Here is a 15,540-nt window from a genome sequence, read left to right on the forward strand (position 1 = left end):
TGAAGAGATCTTCAGGTCTAGTTGGATAAAGAGCTTGCTGTATGGCTTGATTTCACCTTTGAGATACAATATTTTCAAATTTAATGAACTTTTAATATGTGATAAAAATTCAGGCACTTAATGCTAAAGGTCCAGCCCTGAGGCTGGAAGCTGGAGTCAGGAAATGCCATTGTTCTGTTCAGTGCCGGCTGCTGGGGACTGCTGTTGGGTGAGTGATGGGGATGTGGCAGCCCAATAGGTTGTGATGCAGTTGGTAGATTTGTTCTTTGATGACGGTGTTCACTGACCTTGACCGCTGCTGTGAGGTCATTGGACTTCTTGTGGCACAGCTGCCATGCTCTTAGGACCAGATTCTGGGATTTGCCCTCCCTTTCCACCTGCTCCCATTTCTTTTGGAGGGTGCTCCTTGAGGGTGTCCTGGCCACCATGGACACATGGCCTCTCTCTTCCTATTAACCTCCATGAAACTCAGAGCCCTCATTCTTCCCCGGTACTTTATTTGTTCAGTTTCTATTTGCAACCTATTTGCAATTCTGGCAGTCAGCAGAAGCTCATGTTGAATCATAGAATCCCAACAGTGCAGAAGGAGGCCATTTGGCCCATCGAGTCTGCGCCGACTCTCTGACAGAGTATCTCACCCAGGCTAATTCATCTAACCTCTATATCTTGGGACACTAAGGGACAATTTAGCATGGGCAATCAACATAACCTGCACATTTTTGGACTGTGGGAAGAAACAGGAGCACCTGGAAGAAACCCACGCAGACGCAGCAAGAACATGCAAACTCCACACAGGCATTCACAGAGTTGAACCTGGGTCCTGATGCTGTGAGGCAGCAGTGCAAACCACTGTGCTACCGTGTTTAAGAGGGGATGACTCCCTATAAAAAGTGCAGGCTCACTGGAACACATGGACGGCATGGTGGCACAATAGTTAGCACCGCTGCCTCACAGCGCCAGGGACGCAGGTTCGATTCCTGGCTTGGGCCACTGTCTGTGTGGAGTTTGCATATTCTCCCCGTGTCTGCGTGGGTTTCTTCTGGGTGCTCCAGTTTCCTCCCATAGTCCAGAGTTATGTTGGTTAGGTTGATTGGCCATGATAACATTGCCCCTTAGTGTCAGGGGGATTAGCAGGGTAAATATGTGGGGTTACAGGGATAGGGCCTGAGTGCGATTGTTGTTGGTGCAGACACGATGGGCTGAATGGCCTTCTTCTACACTGTAAGGATTCTATAATACTATGATTCCAGTGAAGCATGCTGACCAGCCCCATGCAGCATGGGGGAAGCTCAGTTGAATATTATAATCAGGCGAATGAGGAGAGAGCACAAAGCGTGGATGCTGCCTGCCTCATATGATTGTGAATTGCAACCAAGTGCAAGATTGCAGAATGTAGTGTTACAGTCATAGCTAGGATATAGAGAAAGATCAACTTAATGCGAGGTAGGTCCATTCAAAAGTCTGATGGCAGCAGGGAAGAAGCTGTTCTTGAGTCGGTTGGTACATGACCTCAGACCTTTGTATCTTTTTCCCCGACGGAAGAAGGTGGAAGAGAGAATGTCTGGGATGTGTGGGGTCCTTAATTATGCTGGCTGCTTTGCCGAGGCAGCGGGAAGTATAGACAGAGTCAATGGATGGGAGGCTGGTTTGTGTGATGGATTGGGCTACATTCACAAAATTTATAGCTTCAAACCAACATTAGCCAGCATTAATTGTGTCACTTCAAGAAGGGTGGCAAGGTAGCGCAGTGGTTAGCACCGCTGCCTCACAGTGCCAGGGACCTGAGTTCGATTCCCGACTTGGGTCACTGTTCGTGTGGAGTTTGCACGTTTCCCCGTATCTGTGTGGATTCACTCTGGTTTCCTCCCAAAGTCCAAAGACGTGCTGGTTAGGTACATTGGCCATACTAAATTCTCCCTCAGTGTACCCGACCCGGTGCTAGAGTGTGGCGACTAGGGAATTTTCACAGTAACTTCATTGCAGCGTTAATGTAAGCCTACTTGTGACAAAGAATAAACTTTAAAAAAAAATTTACAATGATGAGTGGTGCAGGAAATTAGTATAATAGGAGCTAGCTCTCTGTGGTTGTTAGAAAACATTGTTGGGTTAAGTCAAAGTTGCTTTACACCACTTCGAGCCATGGTTTGTCAGACTTGGATGATAAGAAGTCTCACAACACCAGGTTAGGCATAATAAGACTTCTTACTGTGCTTACCCCAGTTCAACGCCAGCATCTCCACATCAGAGCATTAAAACATCAGTTTACCAGTCAGAGACACAAAGATTTTCTCTTCCTTCCTTCCTTCCTCTTGCCTTCATGGGAATAGGAATAAGGCAGCTAGAAAATGAATGGTATTATGTAGGCTTAAATGGTCACTTCTATTGAATGCTTTTCAATTAGGATGTTCCTCTAATGCTAGGGGGGACTTGGGGAACTTATAGAATTAACATTGGTTTACACTGGCTGATGGAAGGATGTGCGCAGCTGCCTCATATACCCCAGCATTATCCCAGACATTATACAGCTGTCTCACTGTCAGGTGGGGCTGTGTAATTCACATGACACCCTGCTGTAACCTGTCACAACAATTCAGGCAGCAGAATACCCTTCACCACAAGCCTTTCAATTACATCTGAAATCTATAATTGCCTTTTCTTGGCCTGTGTCGTGTGGATTGCAAACAAATCAAACTTCGATAACAACATCAGCTCCAACGGCGACTTGTCCAAACCATCTGTAGGTTTCAACAAAAAGAAATCTGAGCCGCTTCTCTTTCACTCAGGCTCCGCAGAACATTGCGTAAGCTTGCCAACAAATGAAGAACGACAAAGCACTAAAATAATACGTTTCCTGTGGAGTCAGAGTGGGGGCAAGTTTCGAACATCAGATCAAACATAAAATTCTGTGTCCTCAAAAGGCAGCAGCCTTCCAGCATATCCTGACTGTCATGAGGCAGACCAGATCCTGTCTTCTCCGGATAATTCTTTCGAGGGTTTCCTGAGAAACTTCCAGCTTTGGGAAAGGCAGCCAACTTAAACAGGCTGGGGCCTAGTTCCTAATTGACCAAGCTTGCGATCTGATCATGTGATCCAGACATATAGCACATTTGGACTGTGTTCCTTCTGGCCACCTATGGGTGTGTTTTAACATTCTAACCCTCCTCTCCTCTCTCACTTTTCCTAATCCCAATTGCCCCCGCCAACTTCACTCCCCTCCTGCTCCTAATTTGAATGCTCATATGTTCTCCTTCTATGGTTTTGCCCCACAGAGAGAGCCAGCAATAAATACTAACAGAGCCTAAAATCCCAATACACTCATTGTAACATTATGACATGCATTGAGACTAGAGGCATAGAACCATACTTTTTAAAAATTCATTCGTGGGACATGGGCATCGCTGGTTGGCCAGCATTTATTGCCCATCCCTAGTTGTCCTTGAACTGAGTGCCTTACTAGGCCATTTCAGAGAGGCAGTTGAGAGTCAACCACATTGCTGTGGCTCTGGAGTCACATGTAGGCCAGACCAGATAAGGATGGCAGATTTCCTTCCCAAAAGGACAGCTCAGAAGGAGGCCATTTGGCTCATTGTGCCCGTGCCAGCTCTTTGAAGGAGCTATCTCATTCTTCCCACTATATCGCTTTTCACCGCGACCCAGTAGATGTTTATTTTTCACGTGCATATTTATTAACAAATTTCTGAATGCAACTGTAATAGTACCTCATTGAATCCAGTGATTGTGAAAGGTGTGCACAGGCTCACTGTCCACACCCTCATCCCTCTCCCATATGACAGGAATGAAGGTGGAAATCCAGAAATTGGGTCCCACCCACCATTATTAAATCCCACCCACTTCCCTTCCAATATTGTTGGAGGCATTGCTAGCTGGATTGCTGGAATAGTTTGAGAAGTAGGGGGTAGGAAGGTAATTGGTTGACTCACACTTTGACTGCCTCGGAGACATGCTGTGATGTTCCCTCTGACTGTTAAATGAATTGTAATGACACATTGGCAAGATGATCAATCCGCCTCTCTGGTGACTCAGTCTTATTATTTACACCCTCTGTAGTCAGCTCATTGTCTCACACACTTGTGAAAAAGGCCCTTTTTGCTACTCATAAAATACACATGGCTGAAATGTCAAACAGCTAACTGACTCCCTGGCCCTCTTAAGTTGGTTGCTAGGAGTATGGGCAACCCAGTGGCCACTCTCCCTCAGATTAGCCCACCCTCATGGGAAGGCCATGAAGCATGAGGTGAGATTGCAACTCAAACCCCCATCACCAGCCCAGCCCTCTCTTCTGTGACTTTGCTGGCCTACCAGTTGGAAAATATAGGCTGTGAGTCTTAAGCTGTGCTTGTGCTGTTTATCAGCATGAGTGTAACAGCATGCAGACTGTTACTTTCCTCTGGAGTGCTCAGTATCAGGCTGGAGTCATATGATTCATCTGTTAGCAGTGGGGGGCCAATGAGAATATCTTGGGTGTCTGTCAGAGGATGAGGGGAGGAAATGTGGTGCCAAGTCGCCCTTTAGCGAGGCCCCCTGGTGGTGCGTGTCAAAGCAAGGTTTTGTATGATGTGGAATCAAACTCCAAAGTATACAGGGTGTCTCCTCACACCCCACCCCCACTCCTGCCTACTCAGCCACCTCTGTAGAAGACCTAAATTAAAATAATTTTAAGATAGTTTATTAAAAATAATAGTTTCGATATCATGCAACAACTAATTAGACAGAAAAAGCATACAACCTGGAGCAGCCGAAATCCCAGAGGGTAGACAAATGCTAAGTGCGTTCAGGGAAGAGTTCATAGAATCCCTACAGTGCAGAGGGAGGCCGTTCGGCCCATCGGGTCTGCACCGACTCTCTGACAGAGTCCCTTACCCAGGCCAGCTCCCCCACCCTATCCCTGTAACGCATAGAATCCCTGCAGTGCGGAAGGAGGCCATTCAGCCCATCGAGCCTACACCGACAACAGTCACACCCAACCCCTATCCCGTAACCTGAAGTATTTAGAAAGAAAGAAACCCTACAGTACAGAAAGAGGCCATTCGGCCCATTGAGTCTGCACCGACCACAATCCCACCCAGGCCCTATCCCCATGTCCCTACATATTTGTCCACTAATCCCTCTAACCTACGCATCCCAGGACACTAAGGGACAATTTTAGCATGGCCAATCAACCTAACCCGCACGTCTTTGGACTGTGCTTACCCTGCTAATCCCTCTAACCTACGCATCTTGGGACACTAAGGGGCAATTTACCTAACCTGCACATCTTTGGACTGTGGGAGGAAACCAAAGCACCGGGAGGAAACCCACGCAGACACGGGGAGAACTTACAAACTCCACACAGCCAGTGACCCGAGGCCGGATTTGAACCCGGGTCTCTGGTGCTGTGAGGCAGCTGTGCTAACCACTGTGCTACCGCGTCACCCATGTTGATGTCATCGTCGTCGTCTTCCTCCTCCTTTTCTTCCATTCTGGGCAAAACAGCTGTCCAAGGAGCATTGTCACCTCACCAGCAGTATCTAACCCTGTGCATTTCTTAATATGACCTTTTTATGGGGGCTGGTGGCTTACCCAGCATCAATCCCCCATTGAGACAATTCTGACCAATGGGCACAGGATAGGTACTCAGAATGTCAGGGTGGTCGCCATCCCCCACCTTGTGCCTCACCCTGCTCAAGCTCGGATTTTTAGTTCACATGATGCTGAGAGCCACACCCTTGGCCCTTTCTAATGCCCTTGTGTTGATAAAGGGGCTCACAAGAAACCATCAACAGCTTAGGAATGTCAACATGGCAGCGGGAACAAAGACTGTTGAGAGGTCAAAGTGTTTAGAAATCTTCTTTCCAGAGAGAGAATCAGTGCTGCTTAGGAAATCCTATAAAGGTTTTATATTAAGCAGAAAATAACCTATTTATTCAGGACCCCAATTTCTTACACCTGCCAAGATTTAGCCTTTTCTTCTTTTCAACATGAACAATATCATGCATTATGAGCATTGGCTTAGTTTCTTAATAATAAAGTATCACTATTCAAGGTTAAAATACTGTTTTCATTTACCATTGAATGCATTTGAAATGAATCGGGTTCAAGTTAAGCCCTTTTGAGGATTGAATACTCATGATGAATTATCAGTGCTTACAGAAAAATACTTACCTCTTCCGACATTTGCACATAGACATCTCTTCATTTTGTATTCCTATTCAGTACTTTCTGTTCCATTGTGCATTGCTGACGTAAACTGCGCCATTGCATGTTATTTTCTTACAGCATAAGGCTCATATTCTTGAGTACTGCAGCAGATTTTTGCTGCAAGGTATGAGGTTGTGTGCAATAGACCGGAATTTTGATTGTTACTCAGTGGCTGCGACTACTCTCTCTCTGCCTACCATCTTGGTCTGCATCCTATCGTACTTAAATCTTTGTCTCCCATTACCATGGGTCATTGTGTTAAATTATCTTTACTAAATAAATATCTTATACAAGGTGCAGTTTTCCAGTGGGTTCGCTGCAGACAATTCCTGTGTTAATGCCTCTAAAAGGCTTCTCGGAAAATTGTCCTCCTTCAAGCCACATTTTGCCCCGTCTCAATCAGCCGTGCTCCCACAAAACGTGCTTGTTAACAGTGGCTGGGTTGAGATTCCACCAGTGAAAGGGAAGGAAAGTCAGTAGCCACATGTCTTTTTCAAGGAATGAGACCTATATCATCACTGGCATTACCGGGGTCTGGGGGACCAGTGGGGACTTCCAGGTCAGGAGCCCCCTCCACCTATGTAGTCTGGCATTGAAACAGCAGCTGGTAACCTCAGGGAGAAGAAACATACCAGCCATTAATCTGATGGAAGTTGGATCCTGCGTAAGGGTCGAGGCCTCGGTCACTTGTCTGGTTAATATTATTACCCCCCCCTCCCCTTACGGAGAAGACTGTGAGGCATTTAAAATTGTGAAAGAGGAAATTATGACCTTCCAGTATGGCTGCAGGTGCTGCCTACTCCCTCAGTGGTGCAAATGCCAACATAGGTATTTAAATGATGGGATATTCTGGCGACCCCACAATCTCTGATGGTGACAATTTCCAAGGTTGCTTTTTTAAAAAAAATACTTTAACACAGGGTTGGCAGTACATCACAATATGTTAGTGGACACAGCAGTAGATTTGTCAAAGCATCCCTTTCTTGACCTTCTCCAGACACCATCATTGAGATGAAGGTGTTCAAATGTCTGTGTGCTGGTGCAGAGTGAAGAGGACACAGGGAAAGCAGGGTGATTTCTGTACCAAAATATCTCTCCAACTCACTTCCTCCTGACAGTCTTTCAATTAGAAATTCTAAGAAATGCGGCACAAATTTTGCCTTGAACACCCTAAATGAGTGTGGAGCTAAAAGTGGGACGCACCTAATGTTTAACCGTTACTTGAATAAAAGGGAAGGTTGTAAATTTCTTATTTAATTTGATCACTGCACAAAACGTGTTAGCAGTGCGATTCCAGGTTAACAGCCTTTCATTTCTGCCTCAATGATACTATGTCTTCCCACTGCTTTTTGGAGATATCCTCCAATCTCTTCCCTTATCGCTGCTTACAGCTGTGCTTAGTCTGCTCCTCATGCCCCTATGCAATCCGTTACTCATGACAGCGGCTGCAGCCACACTGCTGCTTGTCACGGATTCATTGTTGCCTGAAGGAACCTCCAACTAAAACGTTAGTTTAGGAGTGTACACCAGGGACGCGCTGTGATCGCAGATGAAGGTGGGAAGAATTGCCTCCTTTACTGACAGGGACCTTTATGTGTCTTCTCAGTAGAACAGTTGGTCTGTGTGCAACTCCACAACATTCAAAGCAAAGCAGACGCTCTTCCATCTCACTCCTTTTTCATGCTGTGTTGATGTTATTTTCAATTTATTCCCAGAGCAAAATATCGTTTATCTGTCTTTTCTCCCCCGATGGGGAAGCTGTGTATTCTCAAGCTGTGTGTTTTCCTATTTATCAAACTGGATCAATCGGAATTAAAATACAATTACTTACTACAAGGTGGGGGAAGTAATGTGGAACAGCAACCATTCCCTTTTGGTGCTTGGACGCAGATCCAGTCAATGCAGAGGGGATGGAAATGTTCCCCATGGTGGGGGAGTCCAGGACAAGGGGTCATAGTTTGAGGATAAGGGGTAAACCTTTTAGGACTGAGGTGAGGAGAAATTTCTTCACCCAGAGTGTGGTGAATCCATGGAATTCACTACCACAGAATGTAGATGAGGCCAAAACATTTTGTGATTTCAAAAAGGAATTAGAAATAGCTCTTGGGGCTAAAGGGACCAAGGGAAATGAGGGGAAGAGGGGGATCAGTATATTAATTTGATGATCAACCGTGACCATAATGAATGGCGGAGCAGGCTCGAAGGGCTGAATGGCCTATTCCTGCTTCTAGTTTCGATGCTTCTATGTAAATCCTCTAAAACCTAAAGAAAAATCTGTTAAATAGGCTTCAATTCGCATTTTGCAAGCATTTACACACACCACAGTAGCTCTGAAATGTAAATGGGGCACAGGCGTGTTGATCCGTGTCTGTGAGAGCCAGCAGGAGAAGCTGAGAAGACTTTGCTAATTGTACTAATCTGGCTTAATGACGCTGTAACAAATTACAAACTGTAAATAGCTGCGACATCCTTGGAATGCCCAGCTTCAGCAGAAATAGCTGATCCCTCCCACACCGCAGGGAGTGGACCTCAGAAACAATTGAACTACAGTGGGCCGAGTACAGAACAGCTACTACCATTAATACTGATTTGTGATCATCTGCATGGCTCCATGACTTTGCTGCTATCGGGAACAGACACCCCCGTCTTACCCACCCGGGCAGCAAGTAATGCAGAAGGGGGAAGCTGCAGGAGGACAAGGAGGGAAAAATCCAGAAGGAAAAAACAGTTCAGACCAGTATTCCTATTTCTCTGTTTTACTGGTGTTCCATTTTAAAATATACAAGACCGGTATTCTTATTTCCCCATTTTACAGTTTTCTTTCCTTCTGGGAAGGAGAAGTCTGTGCAGCGTTGACCACTGGTACCTCTTAGTCACCAGAACCTGGAAATCTTTACAACCCCATCATCCCATCGCCTTCCATCATAGAATCCCTACGGTGCAGCCCATTCAGCCCATCGAGTCTGCACCGACCACAAGTCCACTCAGGCCCTATTCCTATAACCCCACATATTTACCCTGCTAATCCCCTGACACTAGGGTCAGGTTAGCATGGCCAATCAACCTAACCTGCATATCTTTGGACTGTGGGAGGAAACTGGAGCACCCAGAGGAAACCCACGCAGACATGGGGAGAATGTGCAAACTCCACACAGACAATGACCCGAGGCCGGAATTGAACCCAGGTCCCTGGCGCTATGAGGCAGCAGTGCTAACCACTATGCTACCCAGCCATATGGGCCTAGCCCTCACCACTGTAAATGCATACATATCCATACAGAGCAGTACTGAATTAATCACACCTTTGTTGAATATTTTCCAGCAATAAAAAAGAATCACCCTTGTGAAAGGACTGGTACCTGTCTTTTATTCTCATTAACCTATCCTACTGCCCTTACTGCATTCCCAGTGTCTATAACTTGGTAAGTGGCGGGCAGCAGAGCTTTCCTGGAGGACCCTGCAGCTGGATGTGTGCGTGACCTCAATCAGCTCTGAGTCATGACCACCCAATTGACCTAACAAGAGCATTCATTGGCTTGGTGATGGCACAGGGATAGAAAATAAGTGAGCAAGCAGGGAGCTTGGGATAAAGAGGCCATTTTCATGTTAGCAAGTTATAACCAGTGAAGTGTCACAGGGAGCAGTGCTGGGGCCTCAACAACTTACAATTTGTATCAATGATTTGGATAAAGGGACTAAATGTATGGTAGCTACATTTGCTGATGTCAAAGATAGGCAGGAAGTTAAATTGTCAGGGGAACATAAAAGGGGTGATTTTCAGGCCCTGCATGCAAATACAGATCGCACTGGAGCCGCACGGGGTTAGAAAATCACTGTACCCTTATTGGAGTGATGCTCCAGCAATTTGTGGTGCAAATATTATGCAATGTCAATGATGGGTATCATATTTAGCACGACTGAGAACCCGCTTTGGGATTCTCCCAGCCCCCAGCCGGACGTAATCTGGTTCCCACCCAGTAAGGGTGGGAATATCCCTTTCAAACCAGACTCCCCAGACACCCGGGATCCTCTGACCCTCAGGCACGGCAGGGGCGCCAATCATGACTTGTCTCCAAAAATGGAGAGGAGGCATGATGGCCATGCTGGGGGATCAGAGGCCAATGAGGCTTCAGGGTGGTCGGGGAGATGCCAAAGGGGGCAGGGCCTGAAGTGGGACCAATTGGGAAGGCTCTAATGCCAGCGATCTATGTTGTGGGAGGGATGAGGCTGGCAATATATGTTGTGGGAGGTGGGGGGGAAACATGCCATCAATGAGGGACTAAATGGCAGAACCCTTAAGAGTATTGATAGCAGAGGGATCTGGGTGTACAGGTACACAGGTCACTGAAAGTGGCAACGCAGGTGGATAAGATAATCAAGAAGGCATACGGCATGCTTGCCTTCATCGGCCGGGGCACTGATAATAAAAATTGGCAAGTCATGTTGCAGCTTTATAGAACTTAGTTCAGCCGCACTTGGAATATTGTGTTCAATTCTGGTCGCCACACTACCAGAAAGATGTGGAGGCTTTGGAGAGGGTACAGAAAAGATTTACCAGGATGTTGCCTGGTATGGAGGGCATTAGCTATGAGGAGAGGTTGGAGAAACTTGGTTTGTTCTCACTGGAACGACAGAGGTTGAGGGGGCGACCTGATAGAAGTCTACGAGATTATGAGGGGCATGGGCAGATCGGATAGTCAGAAGCTTTTTCCTAGGGTGGAAGAGTCAATTACTAGGGGGCATAGGTTTAAGGTGTGAGGGGCAAGATTTAAAGGAGATGTACGAGGCAAGCTTTTTACACAGAAGGTGGTGGGTGCCTGGAACTCGCTCCCGGGGGAGGTAGTGGAAGCAGATACGGTAGTGACTTTTAAGGGGTGTCTGGACAAATACATGAATAGGATGGGAAAAGAGGGATATGGTCCCCGGAAGGATAGGGGGTTTTAGTTCAGTTGGGCAGCATGGTCGGTGCAGGCTTGGAGGGCCGAAGGGCCTGTTCCTGTGCTGTAATTTTCTTTGCTCTTTGTTCTTTGTGTTCCCAATGTCCAGAGGGGGAAGGAGGGGGATCTTCAATTTCACTTTGAGACTGGGGCACCCTTTAAATATGGCTCCCCAATCTCTGTGAAGCTGGGCTTACTGGCATTCACCGCCCCCACCTCCCTCCCGACCACTCCTCCATTCCCAGCTGCACCCATTCTGTGAGTCAAGAAGATTTAGGAAGATATTCCAGTCTTGTAAATGGGGAACTGGAAAGAATAATAGAATCCCTACGGGGCAGAAGAGACCATTCGGCCCATCGAGTTTGCACTGACTCTCTGACAGAGTATCTTACTGAGGCCCTCTCCCCCACCCTATCCTCGTGATTCCACACATTTACCTTGGCTAATTCATCTAACCTATGCATCTTGGGCTACTTAGGGGCAATTTAGCATGGCCAGTCCATCTAACCTGCACATCTTTGGACTGTGGGAGGAAACCGGAGCATCTGGAGGAAACCCACGCAGACACGGGAGAACGTGCAGATTCTACACAGACAGTGACCCAAGCCAGGAATCGAACCCGCGTCCCTGGCGCTGTGAGGCAGCAGTGCTAACCACTGTGCCACCTAGATGTAGAGACCCTTGTACTTCGAATAGTCCTTTAAGCCATCTGACTGGGATGAATGAATGAGGTGATAGTGAATTATGGAAGTTTGGAGCAGGTGAAATGTACAGGCTCCAGAAAACTTTTATCAATCAACTCACCTAAATAAAAGCTGCGATTAATTAAAAACTAAAATTACATTGCTAAACAAAAGTCCTGTTGCATCTGACTCACTGAACAGTTGCAAACGTGCTTCAAACTGTGTTGAGTTTTTTTCAAGCTGTTCAAAATACATGATATGATCTGTTCTAAAAACTCGTGGCTGAGATGATATTTGACGGCTGTGACTAAACAGTGACCATCTGTGTTTTATTGCAGGAAGCATCGTGTACCTTGGGATGATGTTGGGGGCCTTTTTCTGGGGTGGTCTAGCAGACAAGATTGGACGGCGGCAAGCCCTCATCATCTGCATGTCCGTCAATGGATTCTTTGCCTTTCTTTCATCCTTCGTCCAGGGTTACGGGTTGTTCCTCTTCTGCCGATTCTTTGCTGGATTTGGGTAAGATCCGTTCGCTGCCTTGTTAACACAACACCCTGCAAGACCCGTGAGGCTTTAATTACACAAAGCTCCCACTGAAAGAGCATCATCAGCATCTCATTATCACCTATTTTAGTTTGTTAATATCTAACACATTCTATTTGGTCTAATTTACTAATGAATTCAATGTTTATGTACCAATTCCAAATTACTTGCTGATCAGAGTTAACAAGAAAATTCTTACACACTTAGATCAGGTCACCCCTCAGTCTTGAAAAAGAAAAAGAAATAGAAAGTTGTGCCGATGTTGTTAGATGAAGTGGGGTAAGTGGAGGCTTGTATGGGGCATAAGCACAGCATGGACTAGTTGGGCAGAATGGCCTGTTCCTGTGCTGGGAATTCTATTTATTTCCAAGCAATTGCAACGACATTTGTGCACTAACATTCGGAAATTCTTACGAGTAAAGACCAGCATCAATAATTTGTTTGCATGCACATCTCAGGGATAATGTGTGATTAAAAAGAAACTTATTTAATAAAATACAAGAAATAGGAGCACAGAATCATACAGTGCAGAAGAGGCAGTTCGGCCCATTGAGTCAGCACCCACACATGAGAACCACCAAACCTACCTGCCTAATCCCAATTTACCAGCACTTGACCCACAGCCTTGAATGTTATAACATGTCAAGTGCTCATCCAGGCACTTTTAAAGGGTGTGAAGCAATCTTGATGCCAAAATCTGATAGTCTTTAAAACATTTTGATTATGGTTAAAGGTACTTTTGTTGAATTAATTTGTTGAATAAGATGTGTCAGATTGATTTAATTTAAATTACTGGTGGAATGTTCCTTTCTTCCCATCTCAAAATGGTAACCCTAACACCAAGGCGGCACAGTGGTTAGCACTGCTGCCTCTCAGTGCCAGGGACCCAGATTCATTTCCGGCCTTGGGTGCCTGTGTGGAGTTTGCATGTTCTCCTCGTCTCTGTGTGGGCTTCCTCCAGGTGCTCCGGTTTCCCCCCACAGTCCAAAGATGTGCAGGTTAGGTGGATTGGCCATGCTAAATTGCCTCTCAGTGTCCCAAGATATGCAGGTTAGATGGATTAGCCATGGGAAATGTGTAGGGTCTACAGGGATAGGGTGGGGAGAGAGCCTGTGTAAGATACTCTATCAGAAAGTCGGTGCAGACTTGATGGGCCGAATGGCCTCTTCTGCATTGTAGGGATTCTATGTTTCCATGATCCATGACCAAAATTGGCCATTTACATTTTCTAGTCCCTCCATAAGTTAACCCCATTTTTGGAAGGATTTTGAGGTTCCACTTTCGACGTTTAACACCACGATCTTTATAGGAAGGGGAAATCAGATGGGTTGTATAAAGGCTGGGGAAATCATTGCTGTATTTTTTTCCTATTCTGTTGAAGTTGAATTCCATCACCAAAATCAAAACTGTTACACTTTCCACCTGTAAAAATACACGAAGAAGAATAATTATGTATGTGCAATCTTTGAAGGGGGGGAGGGGAGGGGGCTTTCCCAGGTCCTCGGAGGTTGATTTATGGGGTCAGGGGGGCAATCTAATTTTGGAAAAAATGCATCAGGTCTGGTTGCCAGCGGGTTCCCACCTCTGGCAGCTTTTCCCAGGGCAGACTGGGTCCGAGGCCAGGTGTCTACGCCAGCCAGCCAATGATGTTACCTTAAGGATTGATTTACAATGACTTTCCAAGCTCAAGGCAATTTTTCCACCAGCACACGGGCCCCCTGGCTATGTCCGCATTCGGGGGAGGGGCTGCATGGCAGAAGCTTGGAGCTGTGTGGGATTTCAAGGCTTTATCATGTTTACCACCAAGAAATGGCGAGGCTGATGCATTCCAATGGCCGAGGTTTGCCATGTGGAGTCATAGAGTCACTCAGGTTTACAGCATGGAAACAGGCCCTTCGCCCAACTTGTCCATGCTGCCCAATTTTTGCCAATAAGCTAGTCCCAATTGCCCACGTTTGGCCCATATCCCTCTATGCCAATCTTACCCATGTAACCTGTCTAAATGCTTTTTAAAAGACAAAATAGTACCTGCTTCTACTACTGCCTCTGGCAACTCGTTCCAGACATTCACCACCCCCTGAGTGAAAACATTGCCCCTCTGGACCCTTTTGCATCTCTTCCCTCTCACCTTAAACAATGCCCTCTAGTTTTAGACTCCCTGGCCTTTGGGAAAAGATATTGACTACCTACCTTACCTATGGCCCTCATTATTTTATAGACCTCTATAAGATCACCCCTCAGCCTCCTACGCTCCAGGGAAAAAAGTCCCAGTCTATCCAGCCTCTCCTTATAACTCAAACCATCAAGTCCTGGTAGCATCCTGGTAAATCTTTTCTTCACTCTTTCTAGTTTAATAATATCTTTCCTGGGTGACCAGAACTGTACACAGTATTCCAAGTGTAGCCTTACCAATGTCCTGTACAACTTCAACAGGATGCCCCAACTCCTGTATTCAATGTTCTGACCAATGAAACCAAGCATGCCAAATGCCTTCTTCATCACCCTGTCCACCTGTGACTCCACTTTCAAGGAGCTATGAACCTGTGCCCCTAGATCTTTGTTCTATAACTCTCCTCAATGCCCTACCATTAACTGAGTAATTAACTGCGGAGAGGATTGTCTGGAGATTGATCATAGAATCCCTACAGTGCAGTAGGAGGCCATTCGGTGCATTGTGTCTGCACCAACTCTCCGAGAGAGCACCTTACCCAGGCCCTGACCCTGTAACTCCACGCATTTACCCCTAACCAACGTATCTTGGGACAATAAGGGGCAATTTAGCATGGCCAATTGACCTAACACACAGATCTTTGAACTGTAGGAGGAAACCGGAGCACCCGGTGGAAACCTACACAAACACTGGGAGAATGTGCAAACTCCACACGGAGAGTCACCCAGGCTGGAATGAAACCCGGGTCTCTGGCACTGTGAGGCAATAGTGCTAATCACTGTGCCACTGTGTCGCCCTGATGTCTGTGATAGTGCACCAATTCCAGCAATCTCCCATTCCCCCCTCCATCACACAATAACGATGGTGCCTCCATTGCATCCCTGCCATTCCTGCTGCTCTCCTAACCCCCAAGCAGTGCTCTCAATGGTGACACTGTGGAGGCTGTTGGCCACCTTGGCAATGATCTGCGGTCCTTCCGGCTCCCACCTGCCCAGCGTCCCTCATTGGA

The 15,540-nt window shown here is 46.4% G+C and overlaps 1 protein-coding gene across 4 annotated transcripts in view; it reads left to right on the forward strand.

Moving 5' to 3' along the window:
- Positions 1-15,540, forward strand: part of sv2ca (synaptic vesicle glycoprotein 2Ca) — a 148,361-nt gene that overhangs the window by 41,100 nt on the left and 91,721 nt on the right. For all 4 annotated transcript variants that reach the window (XM_078215436.1, XM_078215437.1, XM_078215438.1 and 1 more), the window contains exon 2: positions 12,157-12,337. In XM_078215436.1, the coding sequence (XP_078071562.1) occupies positions 12,157-12,337 (181 nt within the window). The remainder of the gene's footprint in view (positions 1-12,156; positions 12,338-15,540) is intronic.

Source organism: Mustelus asterias, chromosome 6 (genome assembly GCF_964213995.1).
Source record: "Mustelus asterias chromosome 6, sMusAst1.hap1.1, whole genome shotgun sequence".
NCBI classification, from domain to species: domain Eukaryota; kingdom Metazoa; phylum Chordata; class Chondrichthyes; order Carcharhiniformes; family Triakidae; genus Mustelus; species Mustelus asterias.